This window comes from Rattus rattus, chromosome 8 (assembly GCF_011064425.1).
Source record: "Rattus rattus isolate New Zealand chromosome 8, Rrattus_CSIRO_v1, whole genome shotgun sequence".
Lineage (NCBI taxonomy): Eukaryota > Metazoa > Chordata > Mammalia > Rodentia > Muridae > Rattus > Rattus rattus.
The window spans coordinates 20,597,850-20,624,400 of NC_046161.1; the positions used below are offsets into that span (position 1 = coordinate 20,597,850).

Sequence of the window (26,551 nt, forward strand, 5' to 3'; positions counted from 1 at the left end):
AGAAGGTAGTTTCCTCCACTATTATTTCCTAAGGCTTAGCAATTTACGTGACATGTGTTAAATATATAAGGTATTTCACTGGCCTTAGTCCAGGCCTTGATTTTAGAAATTCTACTGAAACCATTAAAAATATAGAAAAAATATTTTCAAAAATAAATTTGGTAAAAAAATTTGATAAATGTTTAGAAATATAGTAATCATCTGTTTTGAAGGTTAAAAATAAGGATGGTTTAAATAAAATTTAAGCTATTTCTGTTTATGAACTTGAAACTCTGGTGATATATTAAAATTGAGCGAGTTTAAACTATAAGCTGTTTCACAAACATAAATATCTATATAAATATTTCTTATTTATATTTATAAATATTAAGTTATTTTGAATATATAGAAAAATCCAAAACAGAGACTTAAAAGAAAAAATATATTGCGTTCTTATCTAAATGTTGAAATAAATGCATATTCATTTGAGAATGTCTTAATATTTAATGTTATTAAATAATGAACATGGTATGACTTTAAAGACAACTGTGAAATAATTACCTCTGATAAGTGTTTGTATACAAGACACATAAGATATCACGAACAATCTGTGAACAGAATCAGTTGATGAAACTTTGACAGTCTAGTAACACATTGAAACTCCTGCTGCTATAAACCACCAAACCCCCGCAAGCTTACAAGTAAGTTCTTTTCCTTTGTATTGTTTGTTCCTTTATTTTTGTGTCTTTAGGTATAAATATCTTCCTGGCCTATGTTGGCCTGGAGCTGGTGATTCTTGTACCTCACCTTCCCCACCTGAGATTACAGGTCTGTATCATCAAAATGAATTTATTTAATTGAGTTAAAATCTCTCTACTAGCTCACTCCCAGCTTTAAATCATAAATTTAAGACTGCAACTTTCTGGTGTATTCAGTAAGAATGGTAGAGTAAAGCTTAGTCTATTTCAGCTCTGAAGTGCTTAAGCTTCATAATGAGAAGAGTTACTTACTATTGTTGAAACGTCATATTTGCTGGATGGTGGTAAGGTTAACAATCTAAGTGTGGGAGCCTCTACCATGCACCTTAGACAATTTCAGCCTCTAAATGCCCCCCGTTGTTCTTCCTATTTCACCTCTCTTTTCTGCTCACCTAGATTCCTGTTTTACTCAATGCTTTAGATAATTATTAAATAAGTTATTAGTGAAGTTATTAGTGTATTTGCTTTCTTGACTACATCAATCCAAGGTAGTCACTATAGGAAGATCATCAGTTCTCATGAGAATGTAGCAATTGAAGGAGAAATCATACTTTATAGAAAAATATCACAAATTTAAGGACAGCATAAATATGATATTAATTCAATATGTACCAAATAATATAAATGAAATTATAGCTACATATTCAAATTGACAACTTGAGGGTATAAATATCAAAATGGCAATTTGGAGGAGTTACATATTTATGCTTTCTCAGTGGAGTCATGCTACATATGCCATCCTTAGTCTATGGGGATATTTTATATAAGTAAAAATTTAAAACATCAGCTATATTCACCGAGTAAAAAATAAGCCATACAGGGCAAAGCAAGACTGAAGCATTTACAGGGTAGAAGCAAAAAAATTGAACTTTAGTGGCTACAGGAGTGTGTGTGTGTGTGTGTGTGTGTGTGTGTGTGTGTGTGTGTTTCTTTACACATTGATGAGTTCAGTTTAGGCAGTACAGTGTTTGGATGCTAGTAAAATACTTGTTAGTGTCTGTGTTTAACTTTTTTAAAAAAAAAAGTAGATCAAGTTATCCTTCAACTATGCTAGATGGCTCTACATTCAACAGTTACTTTATGCTTTGCCCCTAAGCTTAAGTTGAGCCTGTCAAGAATGCCATCATTTACGTCAATGGAGTAGAAACAGGCTCTATAATATATCTTAACTTTGAGCTTGGGTGGACCAGGACAACAGAAAACAATAGCTTTTGTTCTAATCCAGCCCATTTCAGTTCTTCTCCTTGTCCTGACTGCTCCCAGTGGGACAGAACCAGGTCAGGTGTAAATAGCAGAGGTGCAGACGTGGAGAGTAGTGCCTGTCTTCATTATTTACAGACTAATCATATTCTACGCAGAAACATGGGGACAAGGGGTGGGGCTTAGGAACTACCTGGGGAGTACATAAAAAGTTTTAACTTTAAGTAGAGAAATTTTTTTCAACTGGACTACAAATGGAATTGTTGGTGAGGAATCATGGTATCATCATCTACCAAACAGTAGAAACAAACATGTTGACCTTCGACACAACTAACAATATAAATAAAAATGGCTCAAAGCTGTTAAAAGTACCTTAATGGTTTCTGCTATTAAAGACTTGAGCCATGAAAATATGCATGTGAAGTTTTAAAGATGAGTTCTTCTAACATGATATTGTATTGTCATAAAAAATATCTGTGTAGTTGTTTTTGCTGATTGTATAAATTTATCCTGTGCACAACTCCTTGAAATAGCTGATGATGTCTTTGACTGTGTTTATACCTGTCACTCTCCTTTGTACTCATGGCATGTGACATCACATTTATTCTACAGATGCTTGTTCAGCATTTCACAATGCATGGTCGGGGCTGTCCAAAAGTTGCCATGGTTTACTTGTCTGTCATATCACACCCCTAATTAAATGTGATTATATAGTCAGTGATGGGTGAAAACTACCTTTGAAAGAATAGAATAAAATATCTTTAATAATGTAATTTTTAAAAGTAGAGTGCCAGATAGAGACATCAATAAAATGGTTTAGATAGAAAAATAGAATTCATCCTAAAAGGAGAGAAGGAATTTGAGCAACTTGCATTAATCTATTTTTGTTCTCATGGTAAATCCACAAAAAGTGATAAATCTTTACATACCATTTTAAAGATAAGATAAGTAATCACTAGGACAAGTGGAAGCAATAATGTTTTTGTATATCTCAGTGGAGTCTGAAATAAAGCAAACAATTCAAAATGGTTAATTACAAAATTTTACAATGAAGCAGTAAATATCTAAGTACCACAATGATTTTTGATAAATATTAAAATTTTCTTCTCTTTAGAAAAATGTGTGCTTATCAATGCTACTGAAGAATTCGTGGATAAAATGATAAAAGTGGCGATAAAAAAGCATCCAATGAAGACAGCAGACTAGAAGCTGCCTTTGTGACCTAGTTATGAGGTTGGTTTTGAAAACAAGAGACTCTACTCTAAAGGAAGAGAGGAACTTCTGAAAAGTTCACAAAGGTGGAAAAGACTAGTGGAGAAGTGTGGAGGAGGAGATTTTTAATGTATATGTTAGTTTAAATAAACTTAGTCCCCATAGGCTCACATATTTGAATATTTAGTCAACAGTGAGTGGCACTATTTAAAAGAATTAAGAGGTGTGGGTTTGTTGGAAAAGTGTTTCACTGGGGGTGGGCTTTGAGGTTTCAGGAGCTCAAGCCAGGTCCAGAGTCTCTCTTTTTGTTCCACTGGCTACTGATTCTGATGTAGCACTCTTAGCTACCTCTCCAGGACCGTGACTGCCTGCATGCCACCATGCTCTTTCCCATTATGACAATGAATTAACTCTGAAACTGTAAGCAAGCCCCGGATTAAATGCTTTTCAGTATAAGAGTTATAGTGTCACTTCACAGCAAGAAAACACAGATTAAAAGAATGTATCAAAATCAACTCCAACCCTGCAGCTACCTAGTAAGGAGAGGGGAAGAAAAGCCCACCTAAGAGGAAAGCCTGCTGCCTATCACCTGAACAGCCCCACTCCCAAAGACACTCTATACTCCTACTTCAGTGCCTTCTAGAACTCTTCCCACAGTTCAGGCAGATTCCCAATGCTCAGGCATAGGTCACACCAGTTAGAAGAAGAGAGTAACCCTGCTGAAGCAAAGCCCAAGCTGCTCTCAAGAAATAATAACAAAATTAGCAGCAGAAAGAGCAATGTGGCATGGCCAGAGCCCAGCTATTCTCTGACTGCAAGACCTGAATATTTGAGTGCAGCTGAATCACAAGAAAATGACTTTAAAATCAACTTTATGAAGATGATAGAGAATTTTAAAGAAGAAATAGAAATAAGAACCGTGGCGCACGCTGGTAGGATTTGCTGAAGGAGGCAGAGGCAGGAGGATCACGAGTTCAAGGCCAGCCTAGGCTACACATTTTAAAACTGATCAGGAAAATACTCTCCTGCCCAGCACAGATGCTGACAGTAGTCCCTGATCATATTCCACCTTGCTTCCTATGGACCTCACTTCCTGTATTTTTGCAACAGAAGAAGAAAATGCAAGACAATAATGATCAGCTCATTTTCTGCTTGCTCTCTATCCACACAATCATCGTAAGAGAACAAGAAAATGGGAAACAAGACAAATATTATTTCAGATCTGCTAATGGGATAATTCAATTAACTGTTGTAATACCACACAAAAGATAAAAATTTAGATACAATGTCAGGAAATGTTTCCCCATGAAGGGAAATGCTTGATTAATAGAATGGTCTCAGAGAGAATGCCTACAAGTTTCCCTAGTCACAACATTTCAAATTACACTTGAGCCCTAAAACAGAAGCTGGGCTACTGTCTGTATCTGAATCTCCCATTGGTCTTCTTCAGGCCATACCACATGATGTTAAGCCATTTTCTTTTGACTCTGAGTGACACATGAATAGATTGTTGGCAGTCATGCTGTTCTGGTCTTATCTGAACTTTTTAAATTTGCAAATAGAGGTTCTCCTTGCAACAATGTTTCATAAGAAATGCTTCTACAGAATTTCAAGAAAATGGAAGGTTTTTAACAAAAATACTGCCCTACCAAAGTTTCCTTTTGTTCTCGTGCCCTTGATTTATACCTTCACAGATTAGAAGTTGACCTGTGAGACAGGACTTTTTTCTTGAGAGGACCCTTACTAAGCCCCCAGAAACATACAATTACTCTTAGTAAACATCAAAGCAACACCACTTCCTGAAAACACTCAGTGTGTGGTCCAGTGTTGTTATTGTGTGATAGGTGACTCTTTATATATGGAGACTCTTGGTTCGCATTACAAACAACTCATTCTGCAAGGAGAAAGTCTCACCTGTTTCATCTTCCATGCTAATTCTTCTATAAATGATTAAGCATATTCTTATGTTTAAAGACCAATGCTGCTTAGATGTACAAGATAAAATATTTATATCCTCTTTGCAGACACTGTCTACACTCCATGATATGTCTCATTTTTTCAGCTTATTCTCAATAATTGTAGGTACATATACCATGTTGTTAAATTACACAGAATCATTTTATTGTTACTATCCTGAAAGGTTTTTTTCCTACTAGCGATACATTTTACTCATTGTTATCGAGGTTAAGTCAATATTTAATATGTAGTATTTATAATTTTGGATTTGTATGATCATTATTAAATTAATCTTTCTCTAATTTCCATATCAACAAACAATGTTATATTCTTTGTGTATCTTTCAATTAAACATAATCACTGAATAACAAAAAAAAAAAGAACCCAGAAAAAGACAAGAATTTGGAAAAAATCGATAAATTCCGTAAAGAAAACAAAAACATTCAAGTCAAGAAAAATAAACAAACAAATGGGTGAAAACCTGAAAATGGAAATAGAACCAATTTGAACACACACACACACACACACACACACACACATACACACACACACACAGAGAGAGAGAGAGAGAGAGAGAGAGAGAGAGAGAGAGAGAGAGAGAAAGAGAGACATACAAACACACAGGAACACAAATGTTGGATATAAAGTGTACCTGACACAAAATTCCAGGAAATTCAGGACATTATGAAAAGACTAAACCTAACAATAATAAAAATAGAAAAAGAATAATCCCAGCTCAAAAACCCAGAAAGTGTATTTCTAAAAATCATAGTAGGAAATTTTCCTAACCTAAAGACGGGCATGCCTATAAAGGTAAAAGAAGCTTAGAGAACACCAAATAGATGGTACCAGAAAAGGAAAGCCCCCCTACCTCATACACACACACACACAGAGAGAGAGGGGGAGAGAGAGAGAGAGAAATTAAAACTAAACAAAAAGAACAAGGAAAGAATGCTAAAAAAAGCTTCCAGGAAAAGAGACTAAATACCATTAAAAGGCAGATCTATCAGAATTTTGCCTGATTTTACAACAGAGACTCTAAAAACAAGAAGGGCCTGGGCAGATGTCTTGCCATCTCTTAAGAGACCATAATGCCACAGAAACCAGCACAGACTACTATAGTCAGCAAAATCTTCAATTGCCACTGATGGAACAAATAAGATACTGCATGACAAAGTCAAATTTAAACAATTGCTATACACAAATCCAGCCCTATAAAAGCACTAGAAAGCAAACTCCAACCTAAAGAGGTAAATTATACACACAAAAAACAGGCAATAAATAATCTCACACCAGCAAAACCCAAAGAGCAACACACACACACACACACACACACACACACACACACACACACACACACACACACGCAGGAACACACATACTACCAACACCATCTACAACAAAATGACAGGAATAACAATCATTGGTCATTAATATTGCTCAGTATCAATGGATTCAATTACCTAATAAAAAGACCCAGCACAGGTATGAAAACACAATCCATCATTCTGCTAAATATAAGAAACACACCTTAACATCAAAGATAATAGGCATTACTTTCAAGTAAAGGATTGGAAAAAAGATTTTCAAGCAAACAAACCCAAGAAGCAAGCTAGTATAGCTATTCTGATATCTAACAAAATGGACTTCGAGCCAAAATTAATCAAAAGATATGGAGAAGGACATATCATACTCACCAAAGAGGAAAAAATCCACCAAGATGACATTTCAATTTTTAACATCTATTCACCAAACACAAGAGCACCCAGCTTTACTAAAACTTAAATGACACATTGAACCTCATATACTCATAATCAAAGAACTCCATTACCAGACTCTCATGAATCTACAGATCATTCAGACATAAACTAAATAGAAAACCAATGTTACTTATGGACACTAATATAACTCAAATGGGCCTATCAGATATCTACTAAACACTTTGCAAACACACAAAAGGATATGTTTTTTCTCAGCACCTCATGGAACACTCTCAAAAATTGACCACATACTTACTCACAAATAAAAAAATTGAAATAACTCCTGCTATCTTATCAGACCAAGATGGATTAAAGCTGAACTTCAACATTTACAGAAACAACAGAAAGACTACAAATGGAGACTGAACAACTCCTGCCTGAATGACAAGGCAAAATTAAGAAAGAAACTGAAGACTTCCTAGAATTCTATAAAAATGAATGTACAACATACCCAAACCTATGAACACAATGAAAGCAGTGCTAAGAGGGACAGTTTATAGTTCAAGTGCCTTCATAAAGATAATGGAGAACAGGGCCACCTGGGGCAACACTTCCAATCTCTACTTTTACCCAGAGCAGGGGCTGTTTCACATCTCTAACACCAAAAAGCTGCCAGCAGGAGCCGGTCTGCCAGGAACACTCTCGCTCCGAAGATCACAGGCTCACAGGCCCACAGGAGAGGCAAACTCCAGTCAGAGACATCAAGACCAACTGACATCAGAGATAACCAGATGGCAAGGACAACCCAAAGAACCTAAGCAACAGAAACCAAGACTACTTGGCATCACCAGAGCCCAGTTCACCAACGAAAGCAAACACTGGATATCCCAACCTCCAGAAAGCAAGATTTGGATTTAAAATCACATCTCATGATAATTATAGAGAACTTTAAGAAGGACATAAATAACTCTATTTAAAAATACAAAGGAGGTAGAGAGATGGCTCAGTGCTTAAGAGCACTGACTGCTCTTCCAGAGGTCCTGAGTTCAAATCCCAAAACCACATGGTGGCTCATAACCATATGTAATTCAATGCCCTCTTCTGGTGTGTCTGAAGATAGCTACAGTGTCCTTATATATAATAAATAAATAAATCTTTTTAAAAAAGGGAAAAAAAAGAAATACAGGACAACAAAGGTAAATGAGTAGAAGCCCTTAAAGAGGAAACACAAAAATCCCTTAAAGAATTATAGGAAAACAGAAGGAAACAGGTGAAGAAATTAGACAAAACCATCCAGGATCTAACAATGGAAAAAGAAACAATAAAGAAATCACCAAGGGAGACAAGCCTGGAGATAGAAAACCTAGGAAAAAGATCAAGAGTCATAGATGCAAGAATCACCAACAAGAGATAGAAGAGAGAATCTTGGGGCAAAAGATACCATATACTAATGCTCTATAATACTGCTTGAGGTCAGGGATGATGATTCCCCCAGAAGTTCTTTTATTGTTGAGGATAGTTTTCACTATCCTGGGTTTTTTGCTTTTCCAAATGAATTTGCAAATTATTGTTCTAACTCTATAAAGAATTGAATCCTTTAAGGAGGATATAAACAACTCACTGAAAGAAATACAGGTAAACACGTAGAAGCCCTTAAAAAAGAAACAAAAAATCCCTTAAAGAAATACAGAAAAACACATTGAAACAGTTGATGGAACTGAACAAAGAGATTCAAGATCTTCTACTTTAGTAGAAGTAGAAACAATAAGGAAAACACAAATTGAGGCAACCACTGAAATGGAAAACCTAGGAAAGAGGCATCACCAACAGAATACAAGCAATAGAAGAGAGAATCTCAGGTGTAGAACATACCTTAGAAGATATTGACACATCTCTCAAAGAAAATTCAAAACATAAAAAACTCCAAAAACTTCCAGGAAATCCAGGACACAAATCTAAGAATAATAGGAATAAAAGAGAATGAAGACTCCCAGTCCAAAGGACACAAAAATGGCTTCAACAAAATAATAGGAGAAAACTTCCCTAACCTAAAGAAAAAGATGACCATAAAAATATAAGGAACCTATAGAACACCAAATGAATTGGACCAGAAAAGAAAATCCTCTTGTCACATAATAATCAAAACACTAATTACACAGAACAAAGAAAATATTAAAAGCTGCAAGGGAAAAGGGTCAAATAATATATAAAGGCAGACCTATCAGAATTACCCCAGACTTCTCAACAGAGACATTAAAAGCCAGAAGAGCCTTGACAGAGGTCATGCAAACTCTAAGAAAACACAAATGCCAGCCCAGGCTACTATACCCAGCAAAGCTATCAAGCAGCATAGATGGGGAAATCAAAATATTCCAGGAAAGAAACACATTCAAACAATATCTAGCTACCAACTCAGCCCTACAGAGGATTCTAGAAGGAAAACTCCAACACAAAGAGGGTACCTACACCAAAGAATAATCAAGATACTAATCTAACAAAGCCAAAAGGAGAAAATCACATGCCACCTACAAAAACAAACATAACAGCAATTAACTATCATCTGACTTTAATATCTCTCAATATTAATGGACTCAACTCATGTATAAAAAGACATAATTTAACAGACTGGATACACAAACAGGATCCAGTATTTTGCTGCATGCAAGAAACACACCACAATAAAAAAAACAGACATTACCTCAGAGTAAAAGGCTAGAAAAAAGTCTTCCAGGAAAATCATCCCAAGAAACAAGCTTGAGTTATCATCCTAATATCTAATAAAATAGACTTTCAACCAAAAGTTATTAAGTGAGATGAGACAGGACACTTCATATTCATCAAAGGAAAAAATTCACCAAGAAAAAGTCTCGATTCTGAACATCTATGCTCCAAATGCAAGGGCACTCACATTCATAAAAGAAACTTTACTAAAGCTCAAACACACATTGAACACCTCCAATAATAGTGGGAGACTTCAACATCCTATTTTCACTAATGGACAGGTCATTGAAACAGAAACTAAACAGAGACACAGAGAAACTAACAGCAGTTATGAACCAGATTTAACAGATATGGACAGAATATTTTACCCTTAAAAAAAGAATACAACTTCCTCTGAGCACCTCATGGTATCCTTTCCAAAAATGACCATATAATCAGTCACAAAACAAGCCTCAATTGATACAAGAAGATTGAAATAATCCCACACATCCTATCAGATCATGATGACCTAAGACTGGTCCTCAATAACAGCAAAAACAACAGAAAACTCAAATACCCATAGAAGCTGAAAAACTCTCTACTCAATGACAACTTAGGAAAGAAATAAAGAAATAAAAACTTCCTGGCATTCAGTGAAAAAAAGCACACAGCACACCCAAACTTATGGGACACAATGAAAGTGGTGCTAAGAGGAAAATTCATAGCACTAAGTGCCCTGGTAAAGAAATCGGAGAGATCCTACACTGGCAACATAACACAGCACACCTGAGAGCTCTAGAATAAAAATAACCAAAAAGAGTAGACAGCAGGAAATAGTCAAATTCAGGACCAAAATTAACCAAATAGAAACAAAGAGAACTATACAAAGAATCAACACAACCAACAGCTGGTTCTAGGAAAGACTCAACAAGATAGATAAACCCCTAGCCAAACTAACTAAAGGGCCCAGTGACAGTATCCAAGTTAACAAAACCAGAAATGAAAATGGATACAAAACATGAGCATGAGAGATCTCTCCATTTTCTGTGATCTTCAATATCGTCCTTGAGAGACTTGAAGTCATTGTCATGCAGATCTTTCACTTGTTTGGTTAGAGTTACCCCAAGATATTTTATATTATTTGTGGCCACTGTGTTAAGTGTTTTTTCCCTAATTTCTTTCTCAGCCCATTTATCATTTGTATAAAGGAAGGCTACTGATTTATTTCACTTAATTTTACATCCAGCCATTTTGCTGAAGATCTTTATCAGCTGTAGAAGTTCTCTGGTGGAATTTTTGGGGTTGCTTATGTATACTATCATATCATCTGCAAATAGTGATAACTTGACTTTTTCTTTGCTAATTTATATCCCCTTGTTCCCATGCTCAGGGATTAGCAGTAACATAGTAACATAGTAAAAAATGGCCATCTTAACAAAAAACAATCTGCAGATTCAATGCAATCCCCATCAAAATCCCAACACAATACTTCAAAGACATGGAAAGAGCAAGTCTCAAATTCATCTGGAAAAGCAAAAAAACAAGAATAGCAAAAACAAGTCTTAACAATAAAAGCACCTCTGGGGGAATCACCATCCCTGACCTCAATCTATACTACAGAGCAATAGTATTTAAAACTTCATGGTATTGGTACAGAGACAGAAACATTGATCAATAGAATTGAATTGAAGACCTAAAAATAAAACCACACACTTACACATACTTAATCTTTGACAAAGAGGCCAAAAATATATAATGGAAAAAAGAAAGCATCTTCAATAAATGATGGTGTTTGTCTAACTGGCAGTCTGTATGTAGAAAAATGAAATAGATCCCTATTTGTCACCGTGCACAAAGCTCAAGTCCAAGTGGATCAAGGACTTCAACCTAAAACCAGATACACTGAATCTAACAGAAGAGAAAGTGGGGAAGAGCCTCAAACTCATTGACACTGGGGAGCGGCGAGGGACTTTCCTAAGCAGAACTTCAATGGCTCATGCTCTAAGATCAAGAATTGATAAATGGGACCTCATGAAACTGGTAAGCTTATGTTAAGGCAAAGGACATAGCCAATAGGATAAATCGACAACCTTCAAATTGGGAAAAATATCTTCATTAACCACACATCCGAGAGAGGGCTAATATCCAAAATATATAAAGAACCCAAGAAGCTAACCACCAACAAACTAAACAACCCAATCAAAAAATAGGGTATGGAACTAAACAGAGAATTCACAACAGCAGGATCTCAAATGGCTGAGAAGCACTTAAATGTTCAAAGACCTTAGTCATCAGGGAAATGCAAATCTAAATAACACTGAGATTCCACCTCACACCAATCAAAATGGCTAAGATCAAAAGCCCAGGTGAAAGTACATGTTGGTGAGGACCTGGAGAAAGAGGAATACTCCTCCATTGCTTGTGTGATTGCAAACTGGCACAACCACTCTGGAAATCAGTCTGGAGGTTCCTCAGAAAATTGGAAATAGCTCTACCTGAAGACCTATCTATATTCTATAGACAGAATAGGTCTATATTCTTGGGCATATACCCCAAAAATGCCCCACCATGCCACAGGGGCACATGTTCCACTATGTTCATAGCAGCCTTATTTCTGATAACCAGAAGCTGGAAACAACCCGGATGTCCCACGACAGAATGGATACAGAAAATATGGTTCATTTACACAATGGAATGCTATTCAGCTATTAAGAACAAAGACACCATGAGTTTTGCAGGCAAATGGATGGAACTAGAAAATCTCATCCTGAGTGAAGTAACTCAGACCCAAAAGGATATGCATGGTAATGTACTCACTAATAACTAGATATTAGACAAAAAATTAAGAATGCCCAGGATACAACCCACAGGAATCAAGAAGGCTAACAAGCCAAAGGGACCAAGTAAGGATGCCTCAATCCCACTTGGGAGGGAGAAGAAAGCAATCACAGGACGGGTGTGAGGGAGGGAGGGACCTGGGTAGTAAAGAGAACATGGAGAGGAAGAGGGGGAACATGATCAGGTATTGGGGGAGGGGAACAGAACTGAAGCCCTAAGGGCCAACTGAAAGAATGGACATATACAACCCTGGGAGTTAGGAGGTGGGGAGACCCTCTCCAATGTACCAGAGACCTTGGAGGTGAGAGACTCCCAGGTCTCAAAGGGAGGTACCTTAGATAAAATGCCCTACAGTGGGCAGAGTTAACGTGTAGAGTCCACCTCCAGTAGAAAGACAGGGCATCAAAAGGAGGGAATAGGTTGCTATCCCACAATCAAAAACTGACCCAGAATTGTTCCTGCCTGAAAGAACTTCAGGGGAAAAAATGAAAAAGAGCCTGAGGAAAGGAGGTCCAGCAACAGGTCCAAATTAGGATTCAGCTCTGAGGGAGCCCTAAGGCCTAACACTGTTACTGATGCTATGGTGTGCTTACAAACAGGAGCTATCATGACTGCCCTCCAAAAGGCCCAACAAGCAGCTGAAAGAGTCAGGTGCAGATATGTACACCCAACCAATGGATGGAAGCTGGTGACCCCTGAGGGTGGATTAGAGAAGAGCTATAAGAAGATGGGGAGGAGGGTGATCCTATAGGAATAGCAGCAGTCTCAACTGACCTGCACCCCTGGGATCTCTCAGACACTGAGCCACCAACCAGGCAGCACACACAAGCTGATCTGAGGTCCCAAACACATACACAACAGAGAATTGCCAGGTCTGAACTCAGAGAAGACGCACCTAACCCTTCAAAGACTTGGAGCCTCAAGGAGTAGGGAGGTCTGGTGGAGTGAGTGTGGAGGGACATCAACTTGGAGACAGGGAGGAAGAGGGGTGGGGTGTGGAACAGTTGGAGGGTGGACCAGGAGGGGGATAAAGTCTGAACTGTAAAAAAAAAAAGATTGAAGAAAAAATTTATTTTTTTTAAACATAAAAGACACAAGTCTTTTTTCTCTCTCCTGCTATAAACTACCTAACAGATAATTTTCTGTCAATAACAGTTTCTGATTTAAGGGATAAAAGATAATAAAATGTCATTATTATGTTAACTTAAAGTTTGTGGGTATTAGGCAAAGACAGATCCGGAGACATTTTTATAGTCTAAGAAGAAAAATTAAGCTGCATATTGAAGAAGAACACTTCATTGGGGCTTTAAGGACCCATAAGAGCCAATTTGCCTAGTTGTTTCTAATATAAATGAAGGAAGTATGTTATAAGGTTATTGTCCTCTTAGTCCATTACCCTACAGCAAGGCAATGCATTTAAGGCTCTTAGCTTGAGCCTTTTTAAAAGGTGACTGACCCGCCATTCTATAACTTAAAACAAGTTATATTTGTTTACAAAGACTCATTTAGGCAACAACTTGTTAGAAATTTCTTTAAATTTTTTTTTTTAATTTCACTTCCCTAACTGGAACCTCAGTCGCCTAGATTACTCAAAGCGATTTTTTTTAATGAGTTCAATCTAGACTTTATCTCAGTTCACTGATTTAACTGTCATCCATCTTTCTTTTAGATTCAGGCTACTAGGCATCGGTTGTATAGATAAAATTGGGGATAGACACCATATGGTTAGCAAACTCGACAGGAAAATAGAGTAAGTTGTGTGTTTCCAAGTACAAATTTTGTTTTGTTTCAAACTAAATATCGCATAATCATTGTATGTGTGCAGAGAATGAAAATTAATCATTCTTACCGCTCGTTCCATGAAGTCAAACTCAGGAGCACAGGTGTATATTAAGGTATCAAAATCTGTGTACCTTAGGATTCTGGCTGCTATAAGGTCACTCAGGCGAATCTGGAAGAAAATAAGGTAAAATGAATGAAAATTAAACAAATGGTATAGCCAGTGATAGATAAATGATATTGCCCAAGCCTACCAACGTCCACAGTTTAAGTGACTACAAGAAGTGTAGGCATGCCTCAGCGTCAAAAAACACCCACAGATGAATATACCATGGATGAGCTATCAAGACTACTGAAAATAGAACTTCTATCAAGTGTGCTGGTTAGTTTTTGACTAGTTGACATAAACTAGAGTCTTTTGGAAAGTAAGAACCACAATTAAGAAATTGCCTCTGTCAGATTGCACTGTGGGCATGTCTGTGGTACGTTTAAAAAAAAAACTATAGATATCAAGAGTCCACCCTACTGTGGGTCATGCAAATAGCAGGAAATTGGATTGTATAAGAAAGCAAGATGCACAAGCAATAGATCATAAACCAGTAAGGAATGTTCCTTGATGGTCCCAGCTTCAGTTCCTACCTCCAGCTTCCTCACTGAGCTTCTGCCCCATTCTCAGTGATGAATTGTATGTAACATGGACCTGTAAACTAGATTAGTTCTTTTCTCCCTCAATTTGTTTTAGTCAGGGTTTTATAAAAAGCAATAGACAACAGGGGCATGAATGTCATTAAAATAAACCATCACTTTCTATTTGGACTGAAGTTCCACTCTACTAGGTACAATCTATACCTGTCACCCCAAATGATGCAACCTATTCATGGCACCATTATCAAGCCAAGAACTTGTGGCTAGAAAAGTCACAGACCCTGGAGGTGATCCAAAAGCAAATGGACATAGTATTAAAACATCTCCTTATGGTTTATGGTTATACCCATACATCAATCTATCTCTCATCCCTCAACTTGGATACTTCTATGTACAGTATAAAGTGTTAATGCAGAGACCCACAACTGGCCAAGGGGCAGAGAATAAAAGACTAGAGAATACTCAGACCACCAAAGGCTTAGGGAGCATTGTGGAAGGTGATGCAAGGTGTGATAGCCAGAAGCAATTGATGTCTACAACAAAGCATCTAGACAGCACAAGGAAGCTTCATCGATGGACCTACAGCAGCAGCGACTGCATGCACAGACCTTGTGTAGGCCCAAGTCAAACAGGATCCCAGCAGACGCAGAGGAGTTGGTAACGCAATCCCACCCCTAGCCATGGTGACTAGAAACTGTTAGCTGCTGGGAGAAGGAGAGAGAGTTTTCCCTAAGACGGTACCCCTTAGAAAGTTGACCAAGCTCCAGTGGAAGACCATGCATCCAAGAATAACTGAACAGCACAAACAGGTCTTCAAGGGTTTAAAAATAAAGGACAACAACTTCGGTGGGTAGGGAAAGGGAGTGGATCTGGGAAGAGTTGAGCTGAAGAAGTGAATGGATGAAATACATTGTATGAAACTTGAAATTCTCAAAGAACTAATAAAAAATACAGGGGTAATAGGAAATGGAAAGAAGTCAGAGAAAATATCATCCAGGAGTGTAAGGCTGAAGCCAATGTTTGCCTGAAATACACTACTGTGGAGTTCAAGACATTTTTAATCCTACAATATGAATGAAAGGGAGGGGGACACTTTTAATTCACCCTTCAGTGAACTGAAAGTCATAAATCTTTCTGTGTATCTCAGTTTTCACAAAGCTTCACATACTGCCTGTGTTTGGTTCTTCTTAACAACTTCAGGTGTCCATTCATTTGTTAAACATGAGAATTCTCCCTCGTTGGAATCATGGCTACCCATACTATTTTTACTTATATGACACTGTCAACCAAAGCCAATTGAGAACCCTTGCTTTCTGCCACCGAGGAGACAAGTATTTTTTCCACTCAGTTCTTTGGTATATGAAACCTTTTCTCAAATTCTCTGAGAGGCACAAAAATCATTTTACCAACTTTGATGGGTATAAGTATTCTCCACTAACTCAGACTCCTCTTATTGACCAATACTAGGTCAATAAGAGTTACACCATTTCAATTTAAGATAGTCCTGGCATATAATAATAATAATAATAATAATAATAATAATAATAATAATAATAATAATAAAATTTCACTAAAATTTTCCAATGGTGATGTGAATTCTTTATATATTTGCAGAGGTTGAGAAAGAATATGAAAATTTGTGAGAAGTAAAATTACCAGTCAACCAATGGATAAGTAATGTCTAAATAGTCTAAATAAAGTTAAATAAAAATACAGTTAAATAAAGTTAAGAATAATAAAGAAAACTGGTGCCTCACATCCTAGAAAACGGGAACAACAAATATACCAAAGCAGCCATGGTTACCATCTCAGTAAGTAGAAAACAGGGTTTTACATGTAGAAGTTCTTTATATGTGTATGTACTATTCCATCGGCCATTCCCACCTCCTTTGCTTATATAGAAGCAATGGTACAATTGGTAGCTGAGGGTAATGTGATTCTTTACAGGGCAAGCCAGCACTGCACAAGTATTAGATAAGGAACTTTCTGCCTACTCTTTCTTCTGTTATACTCATGTATGCTATGTTTATTTCTTAATAGGAAGCTAGAAATAATGCACTTGCATGCATGGTTTTCCTTTCCTTAAGCTAGTTAGCAAGTTGGGATTATATCTTGCAAAAAGGATTTTCTTTAAAATGTTTGCTTTAAACAAATAAGGGCCAAAATGAGAGATAAGGGATCCACTTATAATAAAGACAAAGAGCTGTTTACATGTTTCTACATAATAAAACATAATTTTAGCCTCTAATGTTTAATTAGCAAAACTATGTTGAAAAAAATTAAAGTTTTGTAATTCAAAGGTTAAGTGTACACTAGTCATATGTTAACATCTTCAGTAATAGGAAAATTCTCATTAAGCACATGTTTATCTTTAGCTGAAATATTACAAGTTACTACGCAAGAAATTCTTAGTTTTGTGTTTGGAAGTCTATGGTGGCAGCCACTGAGACATTTTCCCTGGGCATTCACTGTCCCTTGTTGATTTGCAGGATTTTATGATCAGTGTTGCAGATGACGTGCTGAGGACCTGGGTAAATAGGAGTCCCTGGACAATGAAGAGACATGAATAGGCTGCTTCAAGTTCTTACCCAGTTGTGTATCGCTAACAATTTTATTATTTTTTTTAAGCAGAATGTACTTACATGGTCTGAAACACCACAGATTTTAGATGTCGCAAATTTCAAAATAATTGTTCCACACCACCAAGCACAGCCTTGGGCTAGCTGGAAAATAAATAGGATTTAAGTTTTTAAAATGACATATGACTTGGTTCAAATGTTCATTGCTACGAGTAGCAGAACAAACTAAGTCATGTGACATGCACTAGCCTGCTATGAAGAGGAAATGGCAGGACAAGGAAAGCTTATTGGCAAGGAATTAAGTTTGATAACACTGGGGCACTGTTGTACCTAAAACACCAGGGCACTACACATCCTAAATCTAAAGATAATTCTAAAAACCTAAAGCAAGCACCAAGCCAACAAACTAAAAAACTTCCCTTTAGTCTCTTTGAAGACAGTGACAGTTTCATTCCTAAACAATTATCCTCAGCTAAAAATCAAACTTCAGAGAGACATTGGAGACCTGGATAAAGGAATAGGGTAAGAAATGTTAGGATTCCAAGATTGGGAGGGAGTGTATCTTCTGGACACACCAGGGACAGGACCACTTTATTCAAGAATTTATGCAGCTGGGGCTGCCTGCACATGACTTGAGCAAGTCACGCTAGTCTACAATTCAGTATGATTGAGGAAGGAGTTCAAAGACCCACCCCTAGCTGAGGAGCTACGGACAGACAGTTGATGGTTTCTGTGGGAGGGAAAGTCTATTCTCTTTAAGAATGTGAATGCTACTACATCAGCAACGATCCAGTGGAGGGCCACACACCCTAGATTGTGTGAGCATTATATATGAGACTCCATAGGTTAAGAAAAAGGTAAAAAGAAAGGACGTGAAATTCAGGAATAGGGAAATGGGGGTGGATCTGAAAGGAGTTAGTGAGAAGAATGTAGCCAATTCTCTAATACAGTAATACAAATATTTTATTAATATTAATATTTTGTCTTTTTCTAAGCAATATTTATTACTTTCTTTTGTGATTTTTAATTGGTTATTTTATTTATTCACATTTCAAATGTAATCTCCTTTCCTGGTTTTCCTTCAGTAAATTCCCTATCCCATCCCCCTACCCTTGCTTCTATGAGGGTGCTCCCCTACCCGCCCACTCCCTACCATCTACCTGCCCTGGCATTCCCCTATACTGGGATATTGAGCCTTCACAGGACCAAGGGCTTCTCCTCCCATTCATGTCAGACAATGCCATCATCTGCTACATATGCAGCTGGAGCCAGGGGTCCCTCCATGTGTACTCTGGTTGGTGATTTAGTCCCTGGGAGCTCTGGAGGATATGCGTGTTTGATATTGTTGTTTTATTTTTTCCCTATGGCGGGGTAAACCCATTCAGCTCCTTCAGTCCTCCCCCTAACTCCACCACTGGGGACCCATGCTCAGTCTGATGGTTGGCTATGAGCATCCACATCTGTATTCGTCAGGCTCTGGCACAGCCTTTCAGGAGACAGCTATATCAGGATTGTGTCAGCAAGTACTTCTTGGCATCAGCAATAGTGTCTGGGTTTGACGTCTGCATATGGGATGGATCCCCAAGTGGGGCAGTCTCTGGATGGCCTTTCCTTCAGTCTCTGCTCCACACTTTGTCTCTGTATTTCTTTTAGAAAGTAGCAATTCTGGGTTAAAATTTTGGAGATAAGTGGGTGGGCCCCATCCCTCAACCAGGGGAGGGGACCCATGGCTAACCTCTGGATATGATCTCTACAGATTCTCCCTCCCCCTTTGTTGGGTATTTCAGCTAAGGTCATCCCCACTGGGTCTTGGGAGCCTCTTGCTTTCCTGGCACTTGGTGGCTACCTCCAGCTCACCCTCCGCCATTGCAACACACCTCTGTTCAATTTCCCCCTTGCCTCCCAGACCTGATCATATCCCCCCTTTCCTACTCCCCCTCTTCTCTTCCTCCCATGTCCCTCCCACCCTCTACCTCCCATGATTATTTTGTTCCACCTTCTAAGTAGGATTGAAGCATCCACTCGTTGGTCTTCCTCTTGAGCTTCATGTGGTCTGTGAGTTGTACTGTGGGTATTCTAAGTTTTTGCCTAATATCCACTTATCAGTGAGTACATTCCATGTATGTTCTTTCATGACATGTTCTTCCATGTATGTTACCTCACTCAGGATGATATTTTCTAGTTCCATCCATTTGCCTGTGAATTTCATGAAGTCATTGTTTTTAATAGCTGAGTAGTACTCCATTGTGTAAATGCACCACATTTTCTGTACCTATTTCTCTGTTGAGAGACATTTGGGTTCTTTCCAGCTTCTGGCTATTAGAAATAAGGCTGCTATGAACGTGATGGAGCATGTGTCCTTGTTTTATGTTGAAGCATCTTTTGGTTATATGCCCAGAAGTAGCAGTGCTGGGTTCTCAGGTAGTTCTTTGTCCAGTTTTCTGAGGAACCACCAGACTGATTTCCACAGTGGTTGTTCCTGCTTGCAATCCCACCAACAATGGAAGGGTGTTCCTCTTTCTCCACATCCTCACCAGGATCTGTTGTCACCTGAATTTTTGATCTTATCCATTCTGACTGGTATGAAGTGGAAACTGAGTTCTTTGTATATATTGGATATTAGCCTGCTATCAGATGTAGGATTGGTTAAAGACCTTTTCCCAATCTGTTGGTTGTTGTTTTGTCCTATTGACAGCATCCCTTGCCTTACAGAAGCTTTGCAATTTTATGAGGTCCCATTTGTCAATTCTTGATCTTAGAACATAAGCCATTGGTGTTCTGTTCAGGAAATTTTCCCCTCTGCCTATGTGGTCAAGGCTCTTCCCCACTTTCTCTTCTATTAGATTCAGTGTCTCTGGTTTTATGTGGAGGTCCTTCATCCACTTGGACTTGAACTTTGTACAGGGAGACAAGAATGGATTGATTTGAATTCCTCCACATGCTGACCTCCAGTTGAACCAACAGCATTTGTTGAAAATGCTGTCTCTTTTCCATTGGATGGTTTCAGCTCCTTTGTAAAAAATCAAGTGACCATAGGTGTGTGGGTTCACTTCTGGGTCTTCAATCCTATTCCCTTGATCTATCTGCCTCTCTCTCTACCAATACCATGCAGTTTTTACTACTACTGCTCTGTAGTATAGCTTGAGGTAAGGGATACTGATTCCCCCAGAAGTTCTTTTATTGTTGAAAATAGTTTTCACCGTCCTGTGTTTTTTGTTATTCCAAATGAATTTGCAAATTGTTCTTTCTAACTCTATGAAGAATTCAGTTGGAATTTTGATGGGGATTGCATTGAATCTGTAGATTGTTTTTGGCAAGATGGCCATTTTTACAATATTAATCCTGCCAATCCATGTCCATGAGAGATCTTTACATCTTCTGAGGTCTTCTTTGATTTCTTTCTTCAGAGACTTGAAGTTCTTGTCATACAGATCTTTCACTTGCTTGGTTAGAGTTATACCAAGATATTTTATATTATTTATGACTAGTATGAAGGGTGTCATTTCCCTACTTTCTCTCTCAGCCTGTTTATCCTTTGAGTAGAGAAAGGTTACTGATTTGTTTGAGTTAATTTCATATCTAGTCACTTTTCTTAAGTTGTTTACCAGCTGTTCTCTGGTGAAATTTTTGGGGTCACGTAAATATACTATCATATCATCTGCAAATAGTCATATTTCGACTTCTCCTTTGTAATCTGTATTCCTTTAACCTCCTTTTGTTGTCTGATTGCTCTAGCTAGGACTTCAAGTACTATATTGAATAAGGACAGAGTGGGCAGCCTTGTCTAGTAGGCCCTGATTTTAGTGGGATTGCTTCAACTTTCTCTCCATTTAGCTTGATGTTGGCTACTGGTTTGCCATATATTGCTTTTACTATGTTTAGGTATGTGCTTTGAATTCCTGTTATCCTGAACTTGAAGGAAGAGAAAGTAGGGAATGTGCCTGGACTTGATGGCATAGGAAAGGACTTTCTCAACAGAAGACCAAGAGTGTAGGGATTAAGACCAACAGTCAAAATGGGACATGGACCTAGCTAGGTAGGATTATTAAAAGATAAAACATGGTGCTGGAGAGATGGCTCAGCAGTTAAGAGCACTGACTGCTCTTCCAGAGGTCCTGAGTTTAAGTCCCAGCAACCACATGGAGGCTCACAACCATCTGTAATGGGATCTGATGCCCTCTTCCGGTGTGTCTGAAGACAGCAACACTATACTGATATACACAAAATAAATAAATCTTTTTAAAAAAAGATAAAACACAAACATCTGAGAAACATTTTAAAAATTGTTCAACATCCTCAGCCATCATTAAAATGCAAACTTTGAATTTTCACCTTACTTCATTCAGAATGACTAATATTAAAAAACAAAAATGACAACAAATACAGTCATGGTTGAGGAGTGAGGAAACATTTATTCACTGCTGGTGAGTGTTCAAACTGCTGCCGGCACTATTAAATCCAATGTGGAAGGCTCCCCAAAAGCTGGAATAGATCTGTCATAGACCCACCTATACTACTCCAGAAGGACTCTGTATCGTACCACAGAGATCCATGGTTATCCAGGTTTATTACTCCTGTATTCACAACAGATGGGAAATGGAAACAGCCTTGATGTCCATCAACTGATGAGTGTATAATGAAAATGTGGTGTATACACACACACACACACACACACACACACACACACACACACGCACGCACATGTTAAAATAGATGTCCTTCCTTTTTCTTTCTTTTTCCTTCTTTTCTGTTTTTTCTTTTTGGCAGAGGCCACCAATAAGTATATCCCCACCCTATTCTAAAGTCTCCCTTTCCTCATTCCTTGCTGTTTTTTGAACTAGAATTAGTCCTCCATTGTTTCTCTGTTAACAAGTTCCATTAGTTATCCTATATCTGAAATGCCTTCATTTCCCAAGGACACTGTAGTGGTTTGAATACTAAATGTCCCCTATGCATTTGAATACTTGCTCCCTGGATGATAGTGCTGTTCACTGAGCTTTGGAAGGTGCTCATTGGAGGAGTTCATCCCCGAAACGTTGAGAATTCAAAGTCTCATATGATGCTTTAGGGTTTCAGTCTTTGCTGTATGCTTGTGGTTGAAATCTGAGCTCTCAGCTTCCTGCTTCTGCTGCCAGGCATGCTGCTTGCTGCCTGCCTCTCACCATGAAGGACTCTTATCCGTTTAGAATTGTTAGTACAAATAAAATTCTTCCTTCTGGAAGTTGCCTCTGGTGAGAGTATTTTACACAGCAACAGAAATGGACACCCTCACTGGGTATAGAGTTCTTAATTGATATTTCCTTCAGATATTGACACGAACCCTGCCAGCTCCTGCCAGCTCCCGCCAGCCTCCACACTTGGAGATAAGAATATACCCATGTAAAACTTCTGTTTTAGGGGTTGGGGATTTAGCTCAGTGGTAGAGCGCTTGCCTTAGAAGCGCAAGGCCCTGGGTTCGGTCCCCAGCTCCGAAAAAAAGAACAACAACAACAAAAAAAACAAAACAAAACTTCTGTTTTACCCTTCTGGGCAACACCCTATTTCCCTCACCTGATATCAAGGTTTCTTTAATTTTCATTTTCCAAATTTTTGTTATAATGTATCTTGACTTGAGTGTCACAGTTTATCTTAACCAGGATTCATCCTTTGACAGATTGCAGGAAGTTTCATCCATTGATTTTCAAATATTTCCTAGCCTAACTTTGAACCATTCTAGAATTTCAACAATATAAATATATCAGCTCCTTTCTTCTTGCCCATGTATCTCTGAGGTGCAGCCATATCTCCACTCGGTTCTTGATTTAGATCAAGTTGTTCCTCCTGCCCCATCTGTCTACTAGGGATGTTACCAGCTGCCATTCATTCTTGACATAAACATAGTCACCAGATTTTAAACTTGAAATGTATTTCTCAATTATACTGTTCTCAAATTCTCTTTTCTAAAACTTTCCATTCCCTGATATGTTATAATCTCATATTTAAATATGTTTACTGAAGCATTTTATGGTGGCTGTTTTAAAAAATTCCTCAGATCATCCTAATGCCACACCCATCATTGAGTCTCCCCTCCCCTCCTGCTCCATTCTTCACAGCCTGTAGTAATCAGCAATAGATTCCAGTCAAGGATTGTACGACACCCACACAAGGAATAGAACAGGCTGTTGTTTTTCTGTGCCTGACTCCTTTCATTAGGCTTAGTGCCCTCCAGCTTTGCATATTTTCCATTTGTCACAGGATATCATTCTTATTTGTAACTGATGATATTATATTGTGCATCGGCACACCTCATTTTCTTTTTCTAATGATAAGCACCTACAGTGATTCCAGGTCTTAGTTGCTATTGAGTGTGGTGACCCTAAACACTGACTGTCAGGTGTCTCTCTGGCATATTGATGCTGTTTTCTTTGGCTGTAGACCCAGAGTTCCAATATGGACAGAATAAGTGCTAGCATTTCACACCAAATCATGCCTACAGTTCAAAATAGCCTACTGTGTGTTTTATGAAAGTGAGAAGACAAGCATGGTCTAAACATAAAGTAATGATGGAAAGGTAGAGGTTGCCCTAATGGTCAGAGCAATGGCATACACGAACAGAAATATCATATTTAATACCATAAATACGTGAAATGATTACAAGGTAATACATTTTACAAACAGTTAAGGAGTTAGAAAAGCTACTCTAATCATTGTACACTATATATAAGTCCCAAATGATCACAGTGTACCCTATAAATCTGTTTTACTAATTAAAACAATTAGTAAAGCTAAAGACAGGCTTCCAAAATTCCACCGTACTAGTCAATGCTGACACGTGCTGATTGTCTTTTCTAACTTGTTTTTTCTCATTCCCAAGAGTGGGAATTTTTCGCCTTCTTGCTGTAATTGGCGGTTGCTACTGCATCTGGTGCATTATGAATCATGTAATAGAGAATGTGAAGCCCGTTTTAATACCCCATTTTAAACTAAAACGATACTCCATTTCAACATATATAATCCCTGACCTTTTCTATACTCTGGTTAAAATAATGTAGTTTTCAGAATCTCTGCAGAACTGTTCTTGTTAGTTTAGTTCACCTTGCGCCTTGTATGGCTTATTCTCAACCCAAATTCATGACCGTTAAAAGAGAATGCACCTCATCAGTCCTCTTGCCGTTAAGGGGAGGGTGGCAGATACCAAGTTTGTAGGGAGGAGAGAGCTCATTCTTTACAAATTTTTGGTTTGGACCTCAAATGTCCTCCAAAGCAGGTGTGTTGAAAGAAGAGTGTTCTCAGAGAGGCAAAGCTCAACACAGCAGGAGCCAGGACCAAAGCCTCTAGGAGGTGATTGGATCAAAAGGGCTCTCACTCTCAAATGTTAATCCACATATCAATTCCTACACTAACAGTTTGAGGGTGGGAGCTTGTTGTAGGAGCTTGCCCCCTCCTTTCCTCCTTCTCTCTTACTTCCGGGCTGCCACAGGTGAACAGCTCTGAGTAACCACATTCTCAGCTCATTGCTGTAGCGCTCCACATCACTGCAGCTCAGAAACGACATGACTCAGTGCCAATAGCCTGGCACCTCTGACACATGGGCAAATACAACCTTTGTCCTTTGTGGTGGTTTTCTTCGGTGTTTTTGTTATAATTCTGCAAAGAAGACTGATGCTGTTATCTTTCTGTCATCTGTCTTGATGGCCTCTGTAATGGCTTGTATAAGCTTAGCCCAAGGAGTGGCCCTGTTGGGAGGTGTGGCCTTGTTGGAGTAGGTGTGGCCTTGTGGGTGTGGGTTTTCATACCCTTGTCTTAGCTGCCCGGAAGCCAGTATTCTGCTAGCGGCCTTCAAATGAGGATATAGAACTCTCAGTTCCTCCTGCTCCATGCCTGCCTGTCATGCTAGCATCTTGATGATACTGGACTGAACCTCTGAACCTGTAAGCCAGCCCCAATTAAATGTTGTCCTTATAAGACTTGCCTTGGTCATGGTGTCTGTTCACAGCAGTAAAACCCTAAGTAATACAGGTTCTATGGCTCCCCTTCAAGGGCAGAGAGGGATAGTGAGTACCAGATCATCAGGAACACATCCCTGGATTAACTTTGTGGGTCTCTCTCTACACCTTTGTCTCTGGCTACTGGTAGAATTCCTGCTCAGTCTCTGCCAGTAGGAAATGCTACTGTGCAGTTTGGCAAATTTTTCTAAATGCTCCCACACAATTCTACCTACTGCTATTAATAGTTCATTGGTAAAGTCACTGGTGTACACTAATTTTATCAAAATGATACTTTTCTAAAACTAAGTCTACTGTATCTTAGAATTATCATGTTATCAACTACTTGGTAGACAAATCCTTCTCCATTTTCATCATAAGCTACAGAAATGCCTCAAAAAGAAGATCCCATTGCAGTTATTTATTGAGAAATTTATTGAAATAAATATATGCTTATAAATAAAAATGATGAATCTAAAGAAAAAAAATAAACATTGTTCAACTCTTACCCAAAACTGGAGTTCAGAAGCTACCAATTTTTGGATTTTGTTTTTCCTTTGCAGTATTGCCTAAAAGATATGTAACCAAAAAAAAAGAAGGAAATTAATATTTTTGTTGTACAATCCCTCTCTCCCATCTCAACTGCATCTGTTAGTTTGTCTTCGTTATTGACTTTTCAGCTTGTGGACAACAGAAGCTTTCTTGATGATAGAGAAGAGTGCTTGTGTGCTGATTTGTTGCCTCCCAATCATGTCTCTACCTCACTGAGTCATGTGATCTTTTCTCTGCAGGTAGCTGCTGGGGGGAGTAGGTGGGATGAGGTAACACTGAGAAAGCCTGGCACCACTCTGAGAAAGGTAACTGTGCTGTGTGTAGTCGGTTTTTACAGTGCGGACACATGGCCTTTCCTCTGTCTCCTCATGATCACCTGATGACATAATCAGGAAAGCACAATCCCACACATCGTAGGGTCCCTATACTTCCCTTTGTTCCTTACATCTGTGTTTTTTCTCTCAACAAAACCTCAGTGGGTTCCTCTCTACAGTCACATCCTATTTACTTTAATGCTTATCAGGCAAAATTGGATGTTAGTGGTTTTCTACTTAGATTTAACTGAGGGATAATGGACTGGCTGAGTTTAGGGCAGGAAATAGCTAGGTTAGTAGGGTATCAGCAGTGGTCTAATGTTGTGATATCTTAGATGGACCTAAGGTGGCTTGAGGTACTCTTGAAAACAAACT

At 38.3% G+C, this 26,551-nt stretch overlaps 1 protein-coding gene across 1 annotated transcript in view; it reads right to left on the reverse strand.

Annotated features, from left to right (window-relative positions):
* The window catches only part of Dpy19l2 (dpy-19 like 2), a 105,516-nt gene that overhangs the window by 32,124 nt on the left and 46,841 nt on the right, over positions 1–26,551 (reverse strand). The window contains exons 12-16 of the mRNA XM_032910202.1: positions 25,820–25,879; positions 17,410–17,490; positions 14,193–14,294; positions 2,867–2,938; positions 541–587 (exon numbers count right to left, since the gene is read on the reverse strand). Coding sequence (XP_032766093.1) covers positions 541–587; positions 2,867–2,938; positions 14,193–14,294; positions 17,410–17,490; positions 25,820–25,879 — 362 coding nt within the window. The remainder of the gene's footprint in view (positions 1–540; positions 588–2,866; positions 2,939–14,192; positions 14,295–17,409; positions 17,491–25,819; positions 25,880–26,551) is intronic.